At 39.5% G+C, this 25,288-nt stretch overlaps 2 protein-coding genes across 3 annotated transcripts in view; both read left to right on the top strand.

Moving 5' to 3' along the window:
• LOC139459562 (GTPase-activating protein and VPS9 domain-containing protein 1-like) overlaps positions 1 to 4,343 on the top strand; it is a 33,489-nt gene extending 29,146 nt beyond the window's left edge. For both annotated transcript variants that reach the window (XM_071241112.1, XM_071241111.1), the window contains exons 18-21: positions 98 to 164; positions 829 to 943; positions 1,620 to 1,758; positions 2,423 to 4,343. In XM_071241112.1, the coding sequence (XP_071097213.1) occupies positions 98 to 164; positions 829 to 943; positions 1,620 to 1,758; positions 2,423 to 2,695 (594 nt within the window). In that variant the 3' untranslated portion in view covers positions 2,696 to 4,343. The remainder of the gene's footprint in view (positions 1 to 97; positions 165 to 828; positions 944 to 1,619; positions 1,759 to 2,422) is intronic.
• Positions 4,344 to 14,352: 10,009 nt separating this feature from the next.
• LOC139458824 (stomatin-like) lies at positions 14,353 to 24,021 on the top strand. The gene is made up of 8 exons (XM_071240252.1): positions 14,353 to 14,557; positions 14,896 to 15,014; positions 17,596 to 17,668; positions 18,088 to 18,170; positions 19,931 to 20,134; positions 21,206 to 21,261; positions 22,785 to 22,863; positions 23,833 to 24,021. Exons 1-8 carry the CDS (start codon positions 14,497 to 14,499, stop codon positions 24,019 to 24,021), a joined length of 864 nt encoding a protein of 287 aa, XP_071096353.1. The 5' UTR covers positions 14,353 to 14,496.
• Positions 24,022 to 25,288: the final 1,267 nt, after the last annotated feature.

Raw genomic sequence — 25,288 nt, 5'->3', positions numbered from 1 at the left:
TTGGAATTGTTGTGCTTAATTTTGATATATCCCTGCTATTGTGTTTGCCTGATAGATTCCCTCCATCACTATGTGTAACACTGTGTCTCTACTTCAGACTGACTTGGTGGACAGATTCTTACAGGTTCTCTACCGGGAGATGGAACAGGATTCAATATGGAAAGGTCAGTGCACAGTCACACTGTTGTAACAGCTGTGTAACAGTATATTCTGTGAATTGCAAGATTCCTGAGTAGCACAGATTGCCAGTACCCCGTTCTTGTTCCCTGTGGGGACCTCAGGGCATAATAGATCACCAGTACCCCATTCTTGTCCCCTGTGGGGACCTCAGGGCATAATAGATCACCAGTACCCCATTCTTGTCCCCCATGGGGACCTCAGGGCATAATAGATCACCAGTACCCCATTCTTGTCTCCCGTGGGGACCTCAGGGCATAATAGATCAGGATAATAGGGCAGGAATCGAACCCGGGTCTTCGGAGTGGCAAGCTAACGCTTTGACCACTAGGCTACCCGACCGCCCCTGCTAGCTTGAGAACTCCTATACATACAATCAGTATATGGTACTGTATACTACTCAAAAGAAGTTAAGGAACACCTAGTTACGTATAATAATAGTTAATCTGTAATGTCAAGATAGATTAACTGTAGTCATGAAAAAATCAGGTGTTCTTAAACTTTTTAGTAATATACTATTTTCATAGAGGCCTTTTTTATAATTTTTTCATAGTTTTTTTTATGCATGATATTATGATTTGTGGTATGGCAATGCAGTTTGACTTTGCTAATTAGTTACCCCTAGCTTATATGTTGTGTTCCTGTGTGCAGCTGCGACAGAGAACCAGCTGATTGACGCCCGACTGGCTGTGGAACGCCTGTTGATGAGTCGAGTGTACAGTCACGCCATGTTTCCAAATGGAGACGGAGACTTCATGAGGGACCAGTAAGTGGCCATTAAACAGGGATATTGTTAAACCCTCTTTTCACATCTAGCAAATTTTGAATTTGTAATAAAAGCTCAGCAGCCAATATTGTTTCAAACATGGAAATTGTGAAACCACTTATCAAATATCTACGTTTTTTGGGTAGACAGCATTGCTACCATTTAGCAGTGATTAAATTGTATCAATATAGGCACAAGATCTGAGTAGACATTTAACTTCTGAAGAAACAAACCAACTTTTTTTGTTTTCTTGGGCCCCAATTCACAAAGCAATCTTTAGCGATCAAAGCGCTACGACTGCTGCAAGTCTATACATGTATTACAATTGTTTTAGTGATGAGATCGCTTTGTGAGCCGGGGCCTGGGCCTACTTGCACAAAACGAGCTTAGCACTAAGATGATCTGAACTCCCATACTTTAACATAGGCTTACAATAGTCTTCGTGCTAAGATCGTTTTGTGCAAGTGGGCCCTGGTCAGAAGGCTGCGCAGGAAAGGGGGAAATGAAGTTCCAGTATTTTCAGAGATGATTTCATGTGAATTTTCTATATAAATGCTCATGAATTATGAGTTGAAACACAACCACAAATGGCATTTTGTTTCAGTTAATTTGTTTGTTTTCCATTTTCTGAGTCCTTGTCTCTTCCCATTTCTGTAAGAAATCATCTGTGTTTCAGACTTTTCCATCAGCATCTGAAGAAGCTCTCTGCGCTGATTACACCGACACACAAGGACCTGTGTATACCACGCATGTACCACTTCGAGTGTCCTTGGCCCGCTGCTCAGCGTGAGATCTACATGATTAATGCATACAAGGTGGGTTCTGCTGGGATGGAGATGGCGTCTTTGTATACTACTCAACATTTGCTGAGTCACCCTTTGCCTGAAGATGACTATTTTGGTCCTTAGCAAATTTTGAGTGGTATAGATACCACTTGTAACTCCTGTATGTTTAATAGATGTCAACTCTGTGATGACCTAGATCTATACCTGGTCACCAGATGCAATAAAATTGGATTGTGTGGTCAGACTTTTCTGAGTGTTTCCCCTTTTGATGTGTGACAGTGCTCATCATATCGACCACTGGTTTCTGTGGTCCAGACTTGATTATTGACAAGCTTGCTATGTTTGCTTGTTTGTTTTTTCTTTGACACCCTACTCAGCAATATTCCAGCTATATGACAGTGGTCTGTAAATAATCGAGTCTGGACCAGACATCATGAGCAATCACGATAACATGCATCAGCCAAGTAAGCAAATCTGACCACCCGAATCTGTTAGTTGCCTCTTGCGACAAGCATAGTCGCAAGAATGGTTTGCTGAAGACCTATTCTACCCCGGATCTTCACGGGTCTACTAGCTGCTATGATATGGCTTGAATATTGTGACTGTGCATTATTTAACAAGCAGTCAAACCACTTGGTAACTGCTGTCCCTTAATAGTTGTCAAATTCAAGGTGGATTGTTGAATGTATTTCAGACACCAAAGGACAAACTTCAATGCGTGTTGCGATGCTCTACCACCATAATGAACCTTCTGAGTATGGCCAACGAGAAATCTGTGCCCGCGGCCGATGACTTCATCCCAGTACTTATCTTCGTCCTGATCAAGGCCAACCCACCCTGCCTCCTGTCAACCATTCAATACGTGAACAGCTTCTACGAGAGTCGACTTGCAGGGGAGGAGCAATACTGGTGGATGCAGTTCTCCTCAGCAGTTGAATTCATCAAGACCATGGATTATTCCACTTAGAAGATGAGTTCATATTCATGGACGGTTGTTGCCAGACCAAAAGATCTCAAAGTATATTTCTTCATCTGCTTTGAAACTGAGGAATTAAATCAACACCATAGGTCAAAGGTCCTATGTCCAGATTGGTTCGTTCATGAAGCTGGGTCTTGGTACTGGTGTATTGTTTTTATCTGCTTGAACATGAAACTTGGTCCCATGTGACGAGGAGAAGATGGACGAAATGGATTTGAAATCCAGAAATTCTTTCAATACTGGTATAATCAACGCAGATGTCCTGACAGGGTTGATGATGCAAGTCACTTTCCACAAGAACAAAGTATTTTTGACAACTTTATATGAATTTTATTAATGAATATTGATATTATAAATAAATTAGATATGTCTTTTCCTTGGTAGATGTTTGGTTGCATTGGCAGACAGGCTGTAGTTATCTCCCTTCATTCTGTGTGCACAACACAAGTTGATCTCAGTAAGTGGAAGGATTCAGTCCTAAATGGCAGCATTATGTTGGAAAATGCATGTAAATTTCTTTTCTTGTAATTTTGCCTTATTTTCTTTATTCTTTATGTTGGTTGAGAAAATTTCATAATTAAACAAAATGTATAATACAGCATGTATAGAAGTCATCTTGAAATGTACTTTTGCCACCAAAAATAGTTTGATACCTGATGCTAGAGACCATTTATATGAAACACAATCAACTAGATATTCCTATTTTTGTTTTTCAAAATGTAACCTTGTTGATATCCCATTTTTGATTTTGTCACACAAAACACAAAGCATCATTTATACAAACAAACTCACAAGATTTAAGGAAAACAGCTTTAATTTCATTGTGTTTTTCAGCCACCATTGTACATTGAATTGTCACGTGACACCTGGTGGAGAATCAAGGGAGATAACTTTGGGATGTCACAATTCATGATTAAGGGGAGATAACCTCAATGGAAGGGGGATAACTCTCAATGATTTGCTATGTTTGACAGACTGTGATCATAGACTTCTGTTTGATGTGTAAGTAATGCTTGATTTATCATTAGATATACATGACTAAGTTGTTGAGACTCATAAGCATATTGATATGTTATTCTGTGTTGAAACAGTTATCATTGTTTAGTCAGAGTAACTTTGTTATATTTTACTTAAACATTCTTCCACTTGTTAACCAATTGTCTAGATTTATGACTGTCTGTGTTGTAAAAATCACTCGTGTCTATCTTCCGAACAAGGAAAGCATTGTACATTCTGTAGCATCACTTGTCATTTCATGTGATGGAAATGATTCATTGCAATGTAAAGTTCAATAGGCATAATTTAATTTTAGATAGTTTGCGTTATACATATTTGGGGCTAAGTGATTGATTATAATAATGTGATTCATATTGTGTTTGTAGGATTTGTTCAAGCATTAAATTGTTTGTTGAATTTTATTTATTTTTAAGAAAAATAATCATTGACTTGTTATGGAATAATTTTTCAATTCAACCATGGTTAATTATCTTTCTTTTCATTATTCCATTTTGAAATAGGTTGTAATTATTAAGAACTGATGTCCATTAGGTATTTGTGGGGAGAATTGGGTCATGAACTCCCAACTTCAAATGCTTCTGTGTTATCAAGCAGACTTACTATTCTATCACCATTTGTTTTGCAATGTTACTGATTTAGAAACTGTACACACAGGTTTAATGGTAATAATTGCAAAAAGGATGTTTTTTTGTGATTAAGCCTCTGGCATCCTAAGCATGAAAGCAGTACAGACCTGGAGAGTACTTGGTAGAAGGTAGTAAGTTGATGCTTGATTTCAGTTTGTAGTCATTCTTTTATGGTTAAATTTTTCTAATATATGGAACATGTGGAATCATGGGTGGCTATCTAATGATGCCATCCTTTGGTAGGCCAGAATCCTCTGTTCAAGGATTCAATCCCATATTTTCCCTGATTATGATTCCTGGGTCGTCAGCACCTTAACCATGCGCCCCGTACAGATTCAGGTTTGAGTCGGCCCCCAGGAACCTTTGCTGGTTGGAGGAGGTGACAGGTTTGGGTTTGATTAAGAACATGAATACATTTTATGTGAAGCCTATCTGTAATTAGTTGCTGAAGATGGTATTGAACTCTAAATCAATATGTCCACTCACATATGGTGTCCATAACGTTTCAGAGTTACCTCCCTTAACCTGCTGATGGAGTTTAGGTGGGGTTTGTCATGTCCCGGGTTTTCTTGTTTCTAGTGTTTGTGGGATAATTGAAGTAAAAGATATCAATGAAAAAGTAATAGTCAGAACGGAGAAGAAATACCGTATTCGACGTAATAAGCGCCCAGGGTGATCTCAAAACTAGAAATAGGGGGCTCTTATTAGAATATTATCTTGGTGAAAAAACAGAATTGAAAGATAAATTTTGTGGTTTATGCTGACAGCCTGAAATGTGTATATTCGACAGATATATTTTTCCGGAATTTTATTGCCAATAATAAAGGGTGTATATTACACACGAGTGCGTATTGTATGCGAATAGGGGTCAGAAGGGGTGCTAATAGGGATTGTTCACTAGCCAATATATTAGCAAATCTTGCGTGGGCGCTTATTAGAGCGGGGCGCTTATTACGTCGAATACGATACTCAACATTCAGGTTAAGAGGACATGAGGTTTTATGAAGTTCCTGTAAAAATGACATTTCTTATCCACGTGGTATTCTAGTTCCCTGTCTCACATAGTCGGAGTATTTTTTGCATACAATTGTGATTGTCTAGTCTATTTATTGAGTTTTAGTCAGATTCAGCCATATTTACAACATTTGGACACAAACACAGGCATGCTAAGCTTATTGTGACAAGTGTAGCAATCAATAATTCATCAGTTATTAAATATTAATATGAAATATTTTTACTTACCTGTGATTAATGCTTACAGTAGAATATAATTGTATGCATTATCATATTGTCCTTATCAATAAGTTAGTCAGCCTTTGGTTTTAGCACCTTCCAACCATTGGTCTTTGGAGCTAAAGAACTCAATAAGGAGTTAAGATGAATAGTACTATTTTATGAGGGGCGGTCAGGTAGCCTAGTGGTTAAAGTGTTCACTCGTCACGCTGAAGACCCGGGTTCGATACCCGACATGGGTAAAATGTGTGAAGCCCATTTCTGGTGCCATTGCTGGAATATTGCTAAAAGCGGCGTAAAACCATACTCACTCACTCACTATTTTATGAAAATGTTTTGCTTGCTGTAGCCTGGGGATATTTTGGTACCCTCTTTGGTGATGTGAGATGTATCCAGTCAGTAAGGTTGTGAGTTGATGTGTTAAACAACAGCCTGAGAAACGTATCTCACTGAGAAACAGACTAAGCTGAACCTGAAAATAGGATGATGTGATAAGATCTTGTATAGTGGGATTAAGAGTAACCATGGCAACAGGTTGGCATTAAGGATGGTAGTAACAGCCTTTCTATGACAACTAACAACTAATATAGGAAAGTTCATTAGAGATTATGATTTCATTATTTAATATTGATGTTTGTTTGTTGTCAGGGTTTCATTTTTATGAAATATTTGTTTCATTGAAATGTAGACATACTACTTTCAGGCTGTTAATTCTCTACACTAGTCTCTGCCTCAATCTGTAGTGTTTCATTTGTCATTAGCAATTGTGAGCTGAATCAAATCAAAGTTACAAGATGAGTACTTAAGATGAAATTAGGAGTCACCTTCTTTCAGAAGCCCAAGATTTGTCATTTTGTCTATAGTTACCATGGCAACAAAAATTGAATATATTTTTGGTTATACTATTGGATGATTTTGAATTCTGTATCACATGATGGCTGATTTAGAAATAGATGCTTGTTACATACTAATTTATGGACAGTTCTTATACAGAATCTTAGGAGTTTACAATGCTTGAACTTGTACAGGTTGAATAATGTTTCTGTTTGTTGAAATCATTTTAGAAGTGTTGTTTGTGTTATGTTCATTAGATTATTTGTATTTATTTTTCACACAGAATGTTTGAAGTGGAGTAGTTTTGATATTACACAACCACATATCATGTGAGCTTTTGTTGCACTATTTGGGTGTTATTATTCTATTTGTCAAGTGTAATGTTCATTTTTTATGAGAATAGGTTGAGTATGACGCAGACTATAAAAAGTGCAGAGTTTTGAGACAGTATTAATTTATCATTTAATATTCTCAGCTGTATCTATATCGTTTGACTTTGAGGAGACCTGACCAGTGCCTACCGGTATATAAGCAGATATGACCCAGACAATTTAACATGATTTCAGACTGCTGAGGGTAGCCTTGTGGTTAAAGTATTTGCTCCTCACACTAAGATCCTTGGCTCGATTCTCATGATGGGTAAACTGTGTAAAGCTCCATGGGGATTCCCATGCGAACAGATGGATTAGGGTCAGCATCTGTGACCCTGACGGCATGGATCATTGCTCAGGATATCAATCACTGAATTGTCTGGTCCAGATTTGATTATTTACAGCCTGCCTTCATATAGGCATGCAATGTGACATTAAGCCACACACAAACAAAGCGAAAAACAATGTAAGGTATAATTCTCTTCTTTGTGATATGGCCGCAGGAGTCCTAACTGTGGTGTAAAACCCTACTCAATCTCTCACTCACTCACTTATAGGGGAGCACAGGTGGTCCAGTCATCTGAGAGGATGACATTTAATCCATAGAGTTGCATCCCTTAAGCGTGCCAGAAACTAACAAGGTGGGTTTGAATCCCAAATATGCCCTGACTATGTTTCTAGGTTTGTCAGCACCATACCCATACTTGTTTGATTCACCAAGGCTATCCTCTCTCATCAAGCTGACAAGTGGTGATATAACTGGAATACTGTTCAAAGCGGCATTAAAGCAAACTCACTCACTCACTCACTCTCACAGAGCCTCCACTTGTAGAACAATGACTAGTCAGTAGAATAGCATCAGGTTGTATTCCTTACAGTTACTCACTGGGTCACATGAATAAGAATATTATTCTGATAATTTGGAAAGATGTTGGTGTGATTACATTGACCAAAAATCCATAATTTTCCTTTTATTAGAAATTCATAATTGGTATTTTTGTCCTTATATATGTGTACTTGATTGTACAGGTGCAGGTGATCTAAATGGCTATGCAGACTTTTACCCCTCTGTTGCTCTGATCAGCTGATCATGGGTTTGAATCAGTGGTCTTCCCACCACTATGCCCCATGTTCTGTTGTCACAGATGTTACTGACATACCCTGATAATTGATAATTCTGCTGAAAGCAGCAATTAATCCTACTCTATTAGTATAACAAGGAACTAGAATTTTATTCTGTCCTTACCTCTTTCAGGGTTAACTGATGACCATAACATGATATGAACAGTAACAAATAACGAAAAAGAAATTGCCAATGCACTGATTGTCTTTGTGTCATTTCCTTGTTGCCTGCCACGTGCACTAGATTGCCGATTTCTTTTCTCTTTTTTTCATTTGTCTTGATTATGGGATAGCACTGTTGACTGACTGATACAAACACAGATGGGCATAGTTTTATTCCATATAATGGCATACTGGCAAGATTCTTTCCCCCACCCCATCTTCCACAGATGCAGCTGGGGGTCACCTGGGAAGCAGGTCACTCTGGCATCTTGTAACTTGCTTTCTTGTATTGTTTTTGTCTCAGGAAGCAAGTATTGTTATTACATGCCAGGTCAACCCTCAAGATAGCCTCCTGCCAGATGATTCAGCTTATTGTATGGTAATTATCTCATTATTATTCACATGTATTATCATCTTTCAGCCAAATATGGAAACTTGAAAACTGCCACACTTAAATACTCTGTTCATGATGGTCACACCTGACAGAAACAAATCTGAGTCTAATTCAGAGCATAATGGTTTTGAACATCCCACTATGGAATGAAAAAGAGGCTGTCCCTGCTGTATTCCCCAATTCCTCAATCGCGGAATAATAACTCAGTGCAGGAAGGTACCTACGGGAAGGTACCTACGTTGCCGAATTTTGCATTTTTCTGCTACAGAATTCGCCAAGTACACTGCAGAATTTTAACAAGCTGGTTTTAGATGTGTGAACAGATATTGATTTCATTTGGGAAATGAAGTGCATGGCTGTATGTTTAGACTAGTGATCTCTAGATTCACGTCAATAAGCTATTCTAGCCATGGATCAGTTTATCACAAGAAATGCCTGTCCAAAGTCAAACCTGCAAAATTATGAAATTCACAAAAATTAAGATTTAACATTTGCAGATTTGCATGCCGAATTATTAAAATTTGGTTTCAAAATTTACTAAAGTTTACCGCAGAATTTTGAAGTTTTGGACTCAGAATAAAGCAGTGACTGAATATTGGTCACACTGTATGAAGCAAGTACAAGTCATAGTCTAGATGTTATTAGTGCTAGAAGCAATGAGGTAGTCTTTTGGGTGAAGCGCCAAAGACAGGGGTTCCATTCCCAGCAAGGGTGCAATGTGTTAAGCCAATTTCTAGTGTCACCGTCTGTGAAATGTGTTGAATATTGCTAAAAGTGGCATCAAACTCTTTTCCCTTCAAATTACATATATGTATTTGCTCACTAACTTAAATCCTGTACTTCAATATGCAGGTGTTTATCAGTATTTCCAGCTGTCTTGAGGGTTGATCAGGAAGGCCTTGCTTTGGAGCTTGTCCATATGTAAAGTTTTCCTATATATTGTTGTGCAGTACTAATGCTTTATTTACTGTAGATAAATATGATGTTATGATGTTGGTGTCTTAATTGAGATTGTGGTTCTATATTCCCTGGCGGTGTTGTGCCAGCTCCCTTTGTCAACAAATAGAAGTATAGGTGCCAAATAATACAGTCTAATATATATGTTTATGTGTATAATTAAACCGGGGAGGAAAGGTTGACTCTCCCAAAATATATATATATGAATAAATATTAAGTTTCCCTCTGCTCAGTGGTTTTATTGGTTCAACTGCTTGTTACAGGACCCTAGTCTGCCATACAGACCCTTAACAAATATATCCAATACAGCCCATGCAAGTCTATAATATTTGTCTCTGAGCTTTTATTATATTTTATAACTTTAATTCAACAACTGTTTTTTCTGTAATAGTTTATTTCGGAGACTAGATGTTAGTCTAACAGGACCCTTTGAATACAAATGTTAAGGGGTATAGAGTGTCAAGGTATGAATCAGCACCCTGAGCCTGACCGTCAGATCCAGTTCAGTAGGTACCACATTTAGTAGATTGAATGATAAGACTTGGTGACTTGGTTGATTCTGTCATCATACCTGAGGGCGTGAAACATTGCTCATAATATCAGCCACTGTGTTGTCTGGTCAAGCTTTGATTACGAGAAAATACACAAGGTAATCTTAATCCCTGGATATAAAACAATGCCTAGCTGAACAAAAAATACAATTTAAACGGTAAATAAACATGTCTGGTGGTATTTGTCTCAAATTTCGAATTTGTACTGACGAAGTTTCTCATCACCCGTTCGTTTGCGGACTTCGCTGAAGGGGTACGGTATAAATTTTTTCTGCGTATAATATACAAATTTCTTTTTTTCCAAAATATTGAACCCGCTAGAGGGGGGTGCACATTACACATGGGTGCGCACTATTCTCAAGAAAATACGGTATGTTAAGGTCGCTTTCCTCATATAGTTGAAATATTGCTGACTACAGTCTTTAACAACATCCATTCGCTCTTGTACTAACAAAGATGAGTGCCCTATGGCAGTTCCAGAGTATAACTGGTTCCTATAACCAATTCAGGGCGGTTGGGTAGCCTAGTGGTTAAAGCGTTCGCTCGTCACGCCGAAGACCGGGTTCAATTCCCGACATGGGTACAATGTGTAAAGCCCATTTCTGGTGTCCTCCGCCGTGATATTGCTGGAATATTGCTAAAAGCAGCGTAAAACCGTACTCACTCACTCACTATAACCAATGCATGTGGTGAGGGTTGGCTGTGAAAGGTCAGTTGGCAAGCTGGGTTACTTGGATGAATGCGTGTGATGGTATGGATCTTCTCATGCTGCCAGTCAATGTTGTGTCCAGACTATTATTTGCAGGCCCATCTGATTTATAGCTGGAATATTGCCGACTGCAGTGTTAAACAACATTCACTCACTCACTCAATCAGCTGCCTACAGATTATCCTGTAATTGGATTGCCATCACCTGAAACTCTTTTGTGTGCAGTGATTGTTGATATTTTACTTACCATGTCGCAGTCTGTGCAAATGGGTGTAATTCAGTCTGTTTTTACAGAAGACTTTGGTGATTATTGGATTATCGTATTGGAAACAGTAGACCATGTACTTAAATAATTGAAACTGTTGTGATTTATGTAAATTTACCTTGATACGGCCCAGTGTAAGATTAGAAACGGACCTTTAAACCACATATAAGATAGGACACGGCCTGATAAACTATATATTAGATTTGATACGGCCCTATAAACCATATATATAAGATTTGATATAGCTATATTAACCATATATTAAATTTGTTATGGTCTCATAACCCATATGTAAAATTTGATACGGCCATATTACACTATATAATTATATATTCAACTCAAAAAGAAACGCGATGTTCGATGGGCAAGATCATCAAACAGAATGTGATGTAAAATTTTACAATAACTAATTTTTTAAATAGACAACGTTCTAATTTAGTTCTGATAACATACACCAAACGCAACTTGCGATATTTACAAGAACTCTGATAAGTGCATGAAACGTGGAACTCTCTTTACTAACAAGGTTTGAGAAGGTTTTAATTGATTCATCGGCTACCTTGTCATCTGGTCTCAACCAATAGCTGTTGTTTTTTTGGTTTGATTTTAAGTTTGACACGACTGCCTCCGTGGTTTAGTAATAGAGTGTCCACCCGGAGAGCGGAAGGTTCGAGGTTCGATCCCCGGCCGCGTCACATTAGAAGATGGTACTGAAGGGGCTAAGACAAGGACTGGTCTGAGTCAGTGTACTGTGTGGGTGTTCATGTTAAACTGCGGCATGGTATCTCAGTGGGCTAGCACTATAAAATCGGCATTAGTCCGGACTAGTACAAGCAGCCAAACACGCACACACGCACGCGCGCATGGACACACACACACACACACACGTGGATGCAAGCCGTTATAATCGACGATAAACCCCATTTCACCTCACCAACCTCACCTGAGTGTGGTGGCAGTCAGACAGTGATGACGTCTTGCTGCAATCAGGAGAAACCTGTCAACCCACTGTGTGGTAGAACGTTGTCCACCGCCTGCATGTCGCTGGGTAGCCCATCCAAACGTATGGTATCGAATCCATGCCCTGTTGATCACACTTTGACTGACACCAAAGACGTTTGCAATGTGACGTTGTGTTGATCCTGTTTCAAGCAAAGCTATGGATCTGCCTAATTCTTCGGTCGTCAAACGACGTCTTTTGACTTTGAAAGGGCATTTGCATTCAGCAATCCTGAGGAGGATCAAGTTTTAATGATATAAAACAATCATCTAACAAATAAAGATTGAATGGTTTGATAGGCATTACCAACGGATTGACGGATGACAAAGTAGACACAATTTACGGGTAACCTCTTTTAATTAGTTTAATTAGGCGAAGTTTCGGTATAGATCCTTATACCGTTGTCAAGCAATTAAGGAGTTAAATATCTCGGTACACAATGATTGGTGACCCCTATCATATATAGAACCTCAATTTCATGGTGAACGGACAGAGGCATGGGCACGAGGTGCACGAGGTGCTTGAAAACCTGTATGGCTGTGTAGTGACAGAATCATTGCACATCATTATCAACACCATTTGCTTCTAAGGATTGCAACAAGGTTGAAACTTTGATATATAAAGACACGAGGGTGAGGTTCCTTGTATCCTATCATTTATATATCGCTTTCGAAAAAAATCATTTTGAAAAACAACAACATTTTCTCTGCATTCTCCAAACGGCGGATTCATTTGTCATGGAAGCACACGAGGTCCTCCACTGTAGTATCACGACGTCACAGCAATCAGTAATAGAGTCAAGGTCATCGAACGACACCTGCTGTTTGGGGTACGATGACGCTTCGTCAGTCAGGTCAGACAGTGTGTCCACCCGATCCTCAATTAAGCCGGCGCTTACAAGAAACCGGCCAAGTCTGTCATCTACTGCAACAAGACCTGTACGTGGGTCATCTTGTTTAACTGGACCAGACTTGCAGGCGAACAGAGAGCCTTAATTAGGTTAAATGTGCGATTCGACCAAAATATAGGATTCTGGGGATTGCTACAGCTACATACTTCTTTCACCTCTACAGTCGTTATAATAGATGTGATTGAGTGTCACAATCGTTGAATTTTTAATATTTTTTGTATTTTTAATAGGTACTTCTTGTTGTTTATACAGCTGATCGACCAAACTGATATTACTAATTGTAACATGCAAAAGGATAATGCTCCAAAGTTAGATTTTAATTTTATATACGAATTCGGTTTCAATAATAAAAACCCTGGTAATATGTACCTACTGTGCACCAGGGGGCACGGGTGGCCCAGTCGCCTAAGGCGCCGCAATTCGCTGTGCAGAGTTGCGTCCCTTGGGCACGCCTGAAACCAAGGGGTCGGATCCCGGTTCGCCCCGATTATGATTCTAGGTTTGTCAGCACCATACGCGTGCTCGTGGGTTTCGCCGAAGTCGTAAAGGTCTAAGACCTGCATCACTTCGGGCTTTCCTCCCACATGAAGCTGACACGCCGTGATATAACTGTAATACTGTTCAAAGTGGTGTTAAACACAACCCACTCACTCACTACTGTGCACCAGTAGGTCTCTCTGTGAGCAGTCGAAGAGATGAATGGCTTTATTGAAAACATTTTGGGTCAACAAATATCTTGTCAGTGACATTTCATTACAACCTCCCGTATCGCCAAAATAGAAATTAATGGCCCTAAAACTGCGGAATTCAAATGAAATTACATATCTTAATATTTTAAACCTGTACCGCAAGTATTATTTGATGTTTTTTTTGTGGATTCATATATAAAATCGGTTGGTATCTTTAGATTTATAAACTACAAATAAAACGCCAAATAGGTGACAGATGACTTTTGTGGGTGTCTTTTGAAAATTACAATTAAAACATAAAGTAGGTTATGTTTTAACATATGTTTCGAAAATGAACACAACTGTTTGTGCGACCGATAAAGTTAACACACAAAACGCCTACATCTTATTTGCTCCGGCTTCCGTCTCATCCTCTCATCGCTTAATATCAGTTTTCATGTTGGAAGAGTCTGCGAGTGTGCATAGTCGGATTTACAGCTTCGATTTACTACAAATCATAAACTATTTTTGAAATCTATGTACCAAGATATCGTCCTTAAGGGCCTACCCACATATATGTATGTTTTACTATTTAAAAGTGAACTTTGAAAGGAATTCGATATCGACAATTTAAGTAGGTGAGGGTTTTGGAAATTTGTACACCGCCACTTGTGACATTGCTAATAGCGGCGTCAAACAAGGCGCCCATACTGAAAAGGGCAGTTGTGCACATACTACCTGATGGCGCTGTGGAGAAACTAGCTCATTGACGCTGTGTGGAGCTTGGCAATTTATTTCCCCTTTGTCAAGGTCATACTAGCTACGTTCTACGCTGACATTTTAGTCAAAAGCGAGGGCGGTGGTAAGTGTAGCGTGACGCCATTCTCAGGCAGAAACCAGAGTTGCTTGGCGCAGATTGTTATTTCACGAATCGAGCACTATCAGCCAAAACACGACCAGGACAAGACAGATGACTGGTGGGAACACAACTCAACGTCCAACGTCCTCGAAGTCGGATGGGCCTAACGATGGTAATGATAACAAATTACATAAAATGGGAGGGGGGATACAGTCCTTGAAGATTAATCAAAGTTAGGGCGCATTCCTGTTTATTTTTCTCAAATCGCTGATTGCGACAGCCATTTCTATGTGCATGCCTTGAAAGAGAAATTTCCTCTTCACGCAGAACGATCGTCTGTATCCAAAATGTAAATTAAAACACGCAGAAACAAAACAGGAAAAGCCGAACAAAAGGCATCACATCATCACAAGTGGTGCGTATATGGGCGATAACAGGGCTAAGCCAAACCTTGGGTACCCTTTCCAAAACAATGATATTTGTGGTACGTGTTTTCTTCGTCTGTCGTAGCAGGTTTCCATGCAGCCCAAGATGGAGGCAGAATTGGTTGCTGTGGTTACATCTTATACTTGGTGTCCATCATCTGTATCATTGCGACCATCCCCTTCTCCTTGTGTCTGTGCACTAAGGTAAGAATTAACAGTGTTTCCAAGATTATCTGAGTTTGACTTAGTGGACCTTGCATTTTGTAGCCTACATCTTCCTATAAGGCTGAGTGAATGAAAAATGCAATTTTACAGATGTTGCCTGGAGTAAATATGGAGTGTGTTCACAACATTGCTTCCCATCCCTTTAAAAAGTTATTGACTCATTTATCATATTTGATCTCGTTGATGACAGTCATCATCCTTGCACTTCCTTGTTGTGTTTGCTTGTTTGTTTGTTGTTTAACGCCCACTCAGCAATATCCCAGCTATATAACGGCGGTCTGTAAATAATCGAGTCTGGATCAGACAATCCAGTGATTGACATCGTGAGCATCGATCCACGAAATTGGGTAACGATGACATGCATCAACCAAGTCAGTAAGCCTGACCACCCGATCCCGTTAGTCGCCTCTTAGGACAAGCAACGTCGGCTGCGGCAAGCATGGGTTGCCGAATACCTGTTCTGCCCCGGACCTTCCTTGTTGTGATCCATCTTGTCCACAGCAGTGAATGAGTGAGTGAGTGAGTTAGTGTCACATTCAAATCTAAAATGACGAAGGTAGTACCACTTTGGTGAAACCCATGAGCATGAATATAGGGCTGACAAAGCAAATATCAATATCAGGGCAAACCTTGGATTTGAACCCACGGTCAGCGGATCCTGGCATGACTAAGGGGAACAAATCTTCACAGCGAATTGCAGACTAAGTAAGACCTTTGAGCCAGTCATGAAACCAATTTGTCTATATTACTTATTGGTTATATATCAGTGTAGTTTGTCATGGGACCCAACACAACACATAAGGGTTGGGAATTGATCTCTAAATTTGAGTATAATTATAGTGAGTGAGTATGGCTTTACGCAATATCACGGCGGGGGACATCAGAAATGGGCTTCACACATTGTACCCATGTCGGGATTCGAACCCGGGTCTTCGGTGTGACGAGCGAACGCTTTAACCACTAGGCTACTCGACCGCCCCCAGTATAATTATAAACATCAGCAATCGACAATGACAAGCTCTCAGAAGTTCATGTTTTTAGTATGTGTTTCTGTCTAAAGAATTGTTTCTGTTTCGTCACAATGGACATTTATTAGTTTTGAAGAAGAGGCAGAAGATATATTAACCTGATTCTGGGCAACCCTACCCATGTGTACATATCTTCACAACAAGCCAATCAAATATCTTGTTCGATGTATATATTGCAAGTACAGGAGCATACAATCAGTGACATATATTTCTGTAAATGCTGTGGCCACGGGTGGCACAGTCGTCTGAGGCGCCGCGATTCGCTGTGCAGAGTTGCGTCCCTTGTGCACGCCAGAAACCTATTATTGTGGGTTCGAATCCCGGTTCGCCCCGATAATGTTTCTAGGTTTTTCAGCACCATACGCGTGCTCGTGGGTTTCACCGAAGTGGTAAACGTCTGAGACCTGCATCACTTCGGGCTTTCCTCCCACATTAAACTGACACGCCGTGATATAAATGGAATACTGTTAAAAGCAGCGTTAAACAAGACTCACCCACTCACTGCATAGTTGTCCAATACTTTTAAACTGCATGTATTAATTTGAGATTTTTGTCAAATTTATTTTCCACAAAAATATGCAGATTAAGCATGTGGGTTATTTTTCTGTTAATAATTTAGTGATGGTGTCCTAATAATATGCGATTGAAAAATCAGATTTTGGCATACAAACGATAAATCAAATGATCAGTAAATGGTCACATAATTGGTTGGGGCATTACTATTAAAACATACATGTATGTTCGGTTTTGGGTTATATTTTAAATTTTGACCCCTGTTTGAACTTCCTGTATTTATAATGTTCTTGATTTCTCTCAAAAAACATATTTGTCAATTTACATGATCTCCTCCTGAGGGTTGTAGAGCACGAAGGCCTGTAGGCCCGTAGCAGGTAGATTTCGCGTCAGGCCCGTACTTTCAAATTTGTACGAGTCCTCATGGCCTGCAGTAAATCGACACGATTAGCCATGAATTTTTCAATGAGCTGCATTTTTTTTTAAATGAGGGTCTCTAGAGTTTAGCCTGCAGTTTCTAAAGTCTATGGGCCCTGATGGCATATTTTTCGTATTTCAAACTCATGAGGCTTTTCTTTTTCATTAATGATGACGTCATATTTTGTTCGAGTCATATTATCTGGAAGCTATAACAATATTCAAATTATCACGAAAGACGTGTTTGTTTTTGTTTTTTATCACAATTGAACAATTTGAACCAAATTTAGAGAAATAAATGCTTATCACAATTGTAAGGTTCAAGTGTTATGAAATCATCAAGTTACCTTACAATAAATATAATTGATAACATGTTTGTTGTAGCAGATAATAAAACATTGATGGATATGTATCAATTAGTCTCGGTACGTTCCAGAAATATGTGACTATTCATACTGACAGCAACTTTTATGATGTGGCGGTCTTTATGACGTTTAAAAGCTGTGACTACATACATTATGCAGGTGAGCTTCAGCGTCTTGGCACTGGTTCCATTTATTTTCATCTAAACTGTATTATATAACCTTTCATCTTTGGGATAGGTGCTAAATCAGTACGAGAAGGTGGTTCTATTCCGACTTGGTCGACTCAGGTCCCGAGAAGACAAGAAACCAGGTACGATGACTCATTGTTTAAATACAAATTAGACCCCTGAATATTCCGGGTTAGAATTTATCTTCAGCAACCCATGCTTGTCGTAAGAGGCGACTAACGGGACCGGGTGGTCAGGCTCGTATGAGATATGAGGCTTCATTCTCTCCACAGGGTGTTTGGAGAGGCTAGACTCTTGGGTAGTTCTTTCTTACCCCAGGGGTCAAAAGGACCCCTCTATTATACTTAAGGGTTCTGATGAGAGACATGTCAAACTATCTTACCTGTTGGTACAGCATCGTATATGTAACTCAAACAACTAGCCAATCAGATAATTTCTTTTAGCCTACTGAAACATGTTTGTTTCCAGATGACTAAATATTAGTTCTATTTAGTCATCTAGAAACAAACATGTTTGGCTGTTCTCATTGTTTGTGACACAGGTGTTTTCTTCATCATCCCCTGCATGGACGCCATGACCAAGGTGGACATGAGGTCCATGACCTTTGATGTGCCGCCCCAAGAGGTGGGTATGTGACAGGGGTGTAGTTTAAACCTATTTTTATTTCAACTGAAAATTGGGATCGGTAAACAAGACATCGCTTATCTTAATGCCTCTCTCTTCATAAAAATCAAGTAACAAAGACAGACAAGGTGTATACATCCACGAAGATCCGGGGTAGAATAGGTCTTAAGCAACTCATGCTGGTCGTAAAAGGCGAATAACGGGATCGGCTTGTCAGGCTCGTTGACTTGGTTGTTGCATGTCATCGTATCCCAATTGCGCGGATCGATGCTCATGATGTCAATCACTGGATTGTCTGGTCCAGACGTGATCATATAGCTTGAATATTGCTGAGTGCGGCGTTACACAACAAAACAAAAACGAAAATGTCAAAAACAAAAGCGAAAATGTCATTGGAAATAGTATCACCGCGGTGGAAATAGTTTTCTGTATTTTCATTTTAGTTTTTGACATTTTCGCTTTTGTTATTGACATTTACGTTTTTGTTTTTGACATTTTCATTTTATTTTTTGACCTTTTCGTTTTTGACATTTTTATTTTAGTTTTGGACATTTTCGCTTCACTTTTCAGCGATTCAATAGCTACTTGAAAGTACATTTTCCATGTTTTCAGTTGTTTTTATACATGATTTATCACATATTTCTTTGACAAATTGTGAAATATCAAAATATTTAAAAACAGACACCATGTCCCTTATGGGCCACGTACATATCATTTTGTGTAGCATAATAAATTGCTTCTCCTAAGATCGTAATTGCAGCAAACAAAGAAGCAGTGTAAAGGGTCTTTATACTGGTGACCACAGGAACAACCTCGGCTGTCAGTTATGAATCTGTCGAATTTATCCGAGTCTGAGGCGGCAACGGTTAATTTAACAGAATCTGGATTAAAAATCTGTGTGTAATTGTTCTTGCATGATAATACATTTCGCAATTTAGAGTATGGGCCAGTAGATTTAATTTCTTCGGATAGATTATTCCATATATTTTGTTGAGTTAGGTGTAAAGAATTGTGTCTAGTGTTCAGTCTTACATCTAATTGATTGGAGGTCTGAGGAGTTTCTAAGGATGAAATCACTGCGTGCGTTAACTTAGTCAGAAATAAGGTTGCAGAGATAAGCTGGTGCTAAATTGTTTCCGATTTTGTAGAATCAAGATAAAGATTGATTTTTGCACCTTTATGATAAAGGTTTCAGATTTGTTTCTTTATACAGTTGTTTATGACTTGTACCCCGGATCGAACCACATACGGTTCTTAGAGCATCCAGACTTAATCTTGCCAGTGTCAGTTATTGATCTTCAGTATCACATATTGGGCAGAATGATTATTACAAAATTTCGAAACTTTCGAAAGAGTCGGTATTTTAAACTTCTAAAACACAGGGGTGTCGGGGTAGGATGTATGTGGGTGTCGCACCCCAGATGGTGAGTGTGTCACAAGACTAGGGGGTAGGACGTCGTGTGTGGTGTCGCACCCCAGATGGTGAGTGTGTCACAAGACTAGGGGGTAGGACGTCGTGTGTGATGTCGCACCCCAGATGGTGGGTGACAAGGGTGTCGTATGTTATGCATGAATTACATGGCAGTCATTGCCACAAATTGTAATGTCAATAACCGTCTCAATTTACTGACGAGTGTTTAGTTTGTTGCTTGGACACTCCTTATGTCACACTCTGAAAATTAGAATATGAAATTCCATGGAGATGGTTGTAATCTGTAAGAACCCGGTACAGTTGTGGACTTTACTCTGTTTCCGCCAAGGTGTTGACGCGTGACTCAGTGACTGTGGCAGTGGATGCCGTCATCTACTACCGTATACAGAACGCCATCATGTCCGTCACAAATGTCCGTGACGTTTCCAGCTCCACTAGACTGTTGGCAGCAGCCACACTCAGAAATGTCATGGGAACCAAAGACCTCAGCGAGCTTCTGTCGGAGAGAGAAGCTATCAGTCATCTCACGCAGGTATTAAATATTCTGAAGAGATATAGTTATGAGTCATGAATATTTTGGGGGCGGTCGGGTAGCCTAGTGGTTAAAGCGTTCGCTCGCCACGACGAAGACCCGGGTTCGATTCCCGACATGGGTACAATGTGTGAAGCCTATTTCTGGTGTCCCCCGCCGTGATATTGCTGGAATATTGCTAAAAGCGGCGTAAAACCATACTCACTCACTCATGAATATTTTGGGGGATATCACTCAACATACAATTTCATAAAAATATCCCCAAAATGATTCCTTACTTTTTCTGTTAATGTATGTTCAATATGATAAAGGGTAAACGTTACACTGTAACACTGATGCACCACGATGCATGACCTTCGATACGATACACGAATCAACGATGATCAGTATTGCGATAAGTGACAAAATCCTTCTTTTAACGTTTCTAATTAGGGATAAATGTGAGGATAGATATTTGATCTCACTGCAATTCATGGTTTTAAGAGTGGCAGGGGGAATCCTGCATATCTATACCATAGCTATTTTAATATCCTTTAAAAATTCTTTTACTTCTATAGATTGGTAAAGTCAACTCATTTAACCTCTTACATAAAATACCTGGTCATGCATGTTTGGATTTGTTTTCAACGATACTCCAAATAATATCACATTAGGTTTTTGTTACTATATGAATATACTTGTCAGAACACAGAATATTGCTGAGTGTGGCGTTAAACAACAAACAAACAAACAAACAAACAAACAATCAATGAGGATGGCACAAGTATTCAGGTATCCCTACATTATTAGCATGGTTAGAAATGTCAAAGTTAACATAAAGGCACTGGACAGAGACTTGCAACATTCAGGAAGAACGAGTGGCATTTCCATGTGGGCCGCCACATTTTCATCAGGTTGATGGTAACTTTGTTGCAGACCAATTTTGTGTAATGGAGAAAATAATAATTAATATCAACCCTTATTACACACATAACAACATTATGTATGGAGTATGTATGAATGGAATGCCCAACAATCAGTTTCAGTTTAGGAAGATTTGTTAATATTTTCATTGAACATCTCGTCCTCCAGCATATATTAGCGGACGCGACGGCTCTGTGGGGTGTCAAGGTGGAGAGGGTAGAAGTGTAAGTAGAACCTCTTTTCAAATTATTTGGATACAGATTGTTATCGTGAACACCTGATGTCATCACTGATTTTCAGTGATCCGTTCATACAATTTTCAACTTTTGCCTTTTAAGCCCAGTGGAATCTGTTTCAGCAGATAATGAGTCTGATTATTCTCTGGCATTGACATTTTGAATGTTCCTAAGACATAGGATCGGTGGTTGAATGGAAAATATAAATAAAAATTCAAATGATGTTTTTCCCAACCTGATCCCTTGAACATTTTGTTGGTGAAATAAAAACATATTTTTTTTATTGATAAGAGGTCTACTTTTTGTTGAACCTATCGTGGAGACTTAAAACGCCTTTTCTCACAATAATATTTTATGGCAGAACATAGCGTTTGGTAATGGTCAATGGCAGCAATTGAAGAGCTGGTACAAAATTTTCGTTTTTCTTGTCAGGTTTTAGAAGTCTAGTATGCCGCGGCAGCTAGTAAGTTAGAGTTACCTCCCTTAGTTGTGGTTATAAAAGAATCACCCGACAGAGAAGAAGACAGCGTTAGAAATTGGCACTGGTCCTGCAGTCCTTACCAAACTGCCCAATAGTAAAGGTATCCTAAGGACTAGTAGAAATTGGCCTAATTTAAGGGTTTTGCTATATGTTATCATTATAAGGACTAGTGGACAAAAACTGTTAGTTTCTAACCCTGGAAGACCATTCGAGAAGTTTCGTAATGCAATAGTTTCTAGACGACTACACACCATAATTACCAATGAACAATTTGTAATGTCATTTACCAATATTAGTATAAATTTTCTAGTTTAACTTAAGCGGGTATATCGATGATCTGGTCTTGTTCACCAACCATCAAACAGCCAATTCCCTTTCTCTGACTTACCCACCTGAACTTGAAATAAAGGAGACCAGTGAGACCGCTTTATCTGCTTCATATTGAGATCTATGCGTAAATATTCATAGTGACAGAGGATACAGAGGATTGCTTCAACTTTCCGATAGTCAACTTTCCATTCATGCCGAGCAATAGTCCTGCAGCTCAACAGCCCTTGGTGGGCACATTTCACATTTTTTAGGTACAATCGAGCATACTCAAGCTTTCAAAGAACGCCATATGACTGTTGTTCAAAAGTTATTTTTCAAGTTTATAACATTCAAGGCCTCAGTTAAACTTTGGAAAAAAGTTTTATGGGTAGATGCAAGGAGGACATTTCCAACGCATCAGTGACAAATCCAATTCAGTTTTTTTACTTGAAGCATGTGTTCTTTTGTTTTTTAAGATGTCATCACTATTTCATTCATATGCTCATGATACAGTCGGAATCGTACACTCGACTCTCCTTTTAGCAGAAATGTCTTGTGGCTATAGAAGGGGTTTTGTTACTTTTACTTTCCGGAAATGTTCTTATATTCAGAGACTCTGACACCAAACATTAATTAATGTGTTTATAGTATGACGCTATACCAAAATGGTAGCGTGTTTAAAAAGTTTCTGCCGTCACCGCAATTTTCTTCATCATTCCAGCAAAGATGTCAGACTGCCCCGCCAGCTCCAGAGAGCCATGGCTGCTGAGGCAGAAGCTGCCCGAGAGGCTGGGGCCAAGGTGAATAACTCCTCTGTCCTATTTCCTCTCAAATGTAGGAGAAGTTCATGGGGATTTTCTTGAATAAAATGAAGAGAAAATATACATTTGCTCTACATTCGGATAACACATTAATTTCATTTCTAGGTCATGTCAGGTTCCATTGGTTGTAGAGACCGTCTCCGTGGTCTGATTGTAGAGCGTCCGCCCGGAGAGCGGAAGGTCCGGGGTTCAATCCCCGGCCGCGTCATTCCAAAAGACGTTAAAAGATGGTACTAGTTGTTACCCTGTCTGGCGCTCGGCATTAAGGGGCTAAAACAAGGACGTGGTCGGCTCGGAGTCAGTATACTGTGTCTGAGTGGGTTATTCATGTTAAACTGTGGCATCTCAGTGAGCTAGCACTATAAATCGGCATCAGCCCGGACTAGTACAAGCAGCCACACACACACACACACATACACGTGCATCCACGCCGCTTTATAAGTGCAATAATCTTGGACCCGACGTTAAACCCCATTTCACCTCACCTCACCATTGGTTGTAGGCTTGAATCACATATTAGCCCTGTTGTAATTTAAGGATAGTCATTCCTCCAACATAGCGTCTTCATATACTTGAAAAACTGTTGAAACTCTTCCGACAGTGAGAGACAATACTCTACAAAAAACACAGATCAGGTACAGATCCCTATTTCCCCCAGCAATATATGCTTGTTGTGACTAAATTGATTCTCTGGTTAGGCTAGGTGGCTTGGTTGATTGTTTTAAACTGCTCATGATATCAATCACTGGTTTAAAGCTGGAATATTGCTGAATAGAATTGAGGCTATGGCTTGTCATTGCATATCCCAACGTGGTAAGTTGAAATGTCTATAAATGTCTGTCACATGGTACAAAAAGATTACAGCAGACCAACTCTTTCACCATCATGACCTTCCTCAATGTTGACCTTGACCTTATTATGCCAGCTAAGTTTGACCTTTTGTTGCAGGTTATTGCTGCTGAAGGAGAATACAATGCTTCCCGAGCTCTGAAGGAGGCTGCCGATATCATCACAGCATCCCCCGCAGCTCTGCAGTTGCGTTACTTGCAGTCTCTAAGCAGTATCGCGGCTGAACGTAATTCAACTATCATATTCCCTCTGCCCATGGACATTCTGCAGCCACTTCTTCCAAAATGATTCCAAAATGAAGTTTGAAAATATCCTACTAGAGAAAGACCGCAGCAATATAACCGGATTTTTTTCTGTGCATCATTAAACAACATACAAACAAACACACTTGAGTTAGCTTGTTTGGAAAGCCATTACCACAACAAACTTCACTTTTTATAGAAACGGGCTCCGTCCGTCCGTCCGTCCGTCCGTCCGTCCGTCACGTTTCCGGAGCATAAATCAGAAACCGTTCAATATTTTTTCATGAAACTTTGCAGGTTTGTCAGGTACATGCTGAACTGGTGCCTTTTGCTATTAAGAAATTTTAGAAATTTTTATTTTTTACGTTTCCATGGCAACAAGATGGACTTAGGTTCTGTGAGGGTAGGGTTCGTTTCCGGAGCATTACTCATAAACCGTTCAATATTTTTTCATGAAACTTTGCAGGTTTGTCAGGTACATGCTGAACTGGTGCCTTTTGCTATTTAGAAATTTTAGAAATTTTTATTTTTTACGTTCCAATGGCAACAACATGGACGTAGGTTCCAATTTCCATGACAAGTTCCACCTCGGTTAAAAAAGATTAGGGTTTGTTTAGATTATATTATGTCATAAATTCCGCAACAGGGGCGGGGGGTATAGCCACGTTAGTGGCAAACTCTTGTTGTGTTTAGGTATGTTAGGACATACTTTGTTATTTACTACTCAGAGCAAGTTATACAACTCTCCCACGAGCCATCACGATCAGACGAAAAAAGCAAGTGGAAACAAAATAACAACAACCCTAAAATCAGAAGTAAAAATATGAATCCTTAAATTCCAAAGGAGAAATAGACACTAGGATACAGTTTCATGAAGCAGAATAAAACCATTTAAGAAGGTTCCTTTGAAACAAAGGCAACAAACTGACGATTAAGTCAAGGCCTGCTTCAATACTGGCCTGCTATAAATCACGAAGCAGAATAAAACCATTTAAGTGAGTGAGTGAGTATGGTTTTACGACGCTTTTAGCAATGTTTCTGCAATATCACGGCGGGGGACACCAAAAATGGGCTTCACACATTGTACCCATGTCGGGAATCGAACCCGGGTCTTCAACGTGACGAGCGAACGCTTTAACCACGAAGCTACCCGACCGCCCGAAATCCATTTAAGAAGGTCCCTTTGAAACAAAGGCAACAAACTGACGGTTAAGTCAAGGCCTGCTTCAGTTAGCAATACACTGCTGACATCCGGTGTGCAAAGAACTGAGAAGACTCTTGCGTTGCTGAAAAAAATCCCACCAGTTGGTTTT

The sequence above is a fragment of the Haliotis cracherodii genome, unplaced genomic scaffold, assembly GCF_022045235.1.
Source record: "Haliotis cracherodii isolate W230 unplaced genomic scaffold, xgHalCrac1.p SCAF_13, whole genome shotgun sequence".
NCBI classification, from domain to species: Eukaryota; Metazoa; Mollusca; class Gastropoda; order Lepetellida; family Haliotidae; genus Haliotis; species Haliotis cracherodii.
The sequence above is the reverse complement of the archived record's forward strand: the minus strand, read 5'-3'. Positions and strand labels throughout refer to the sequence as shown.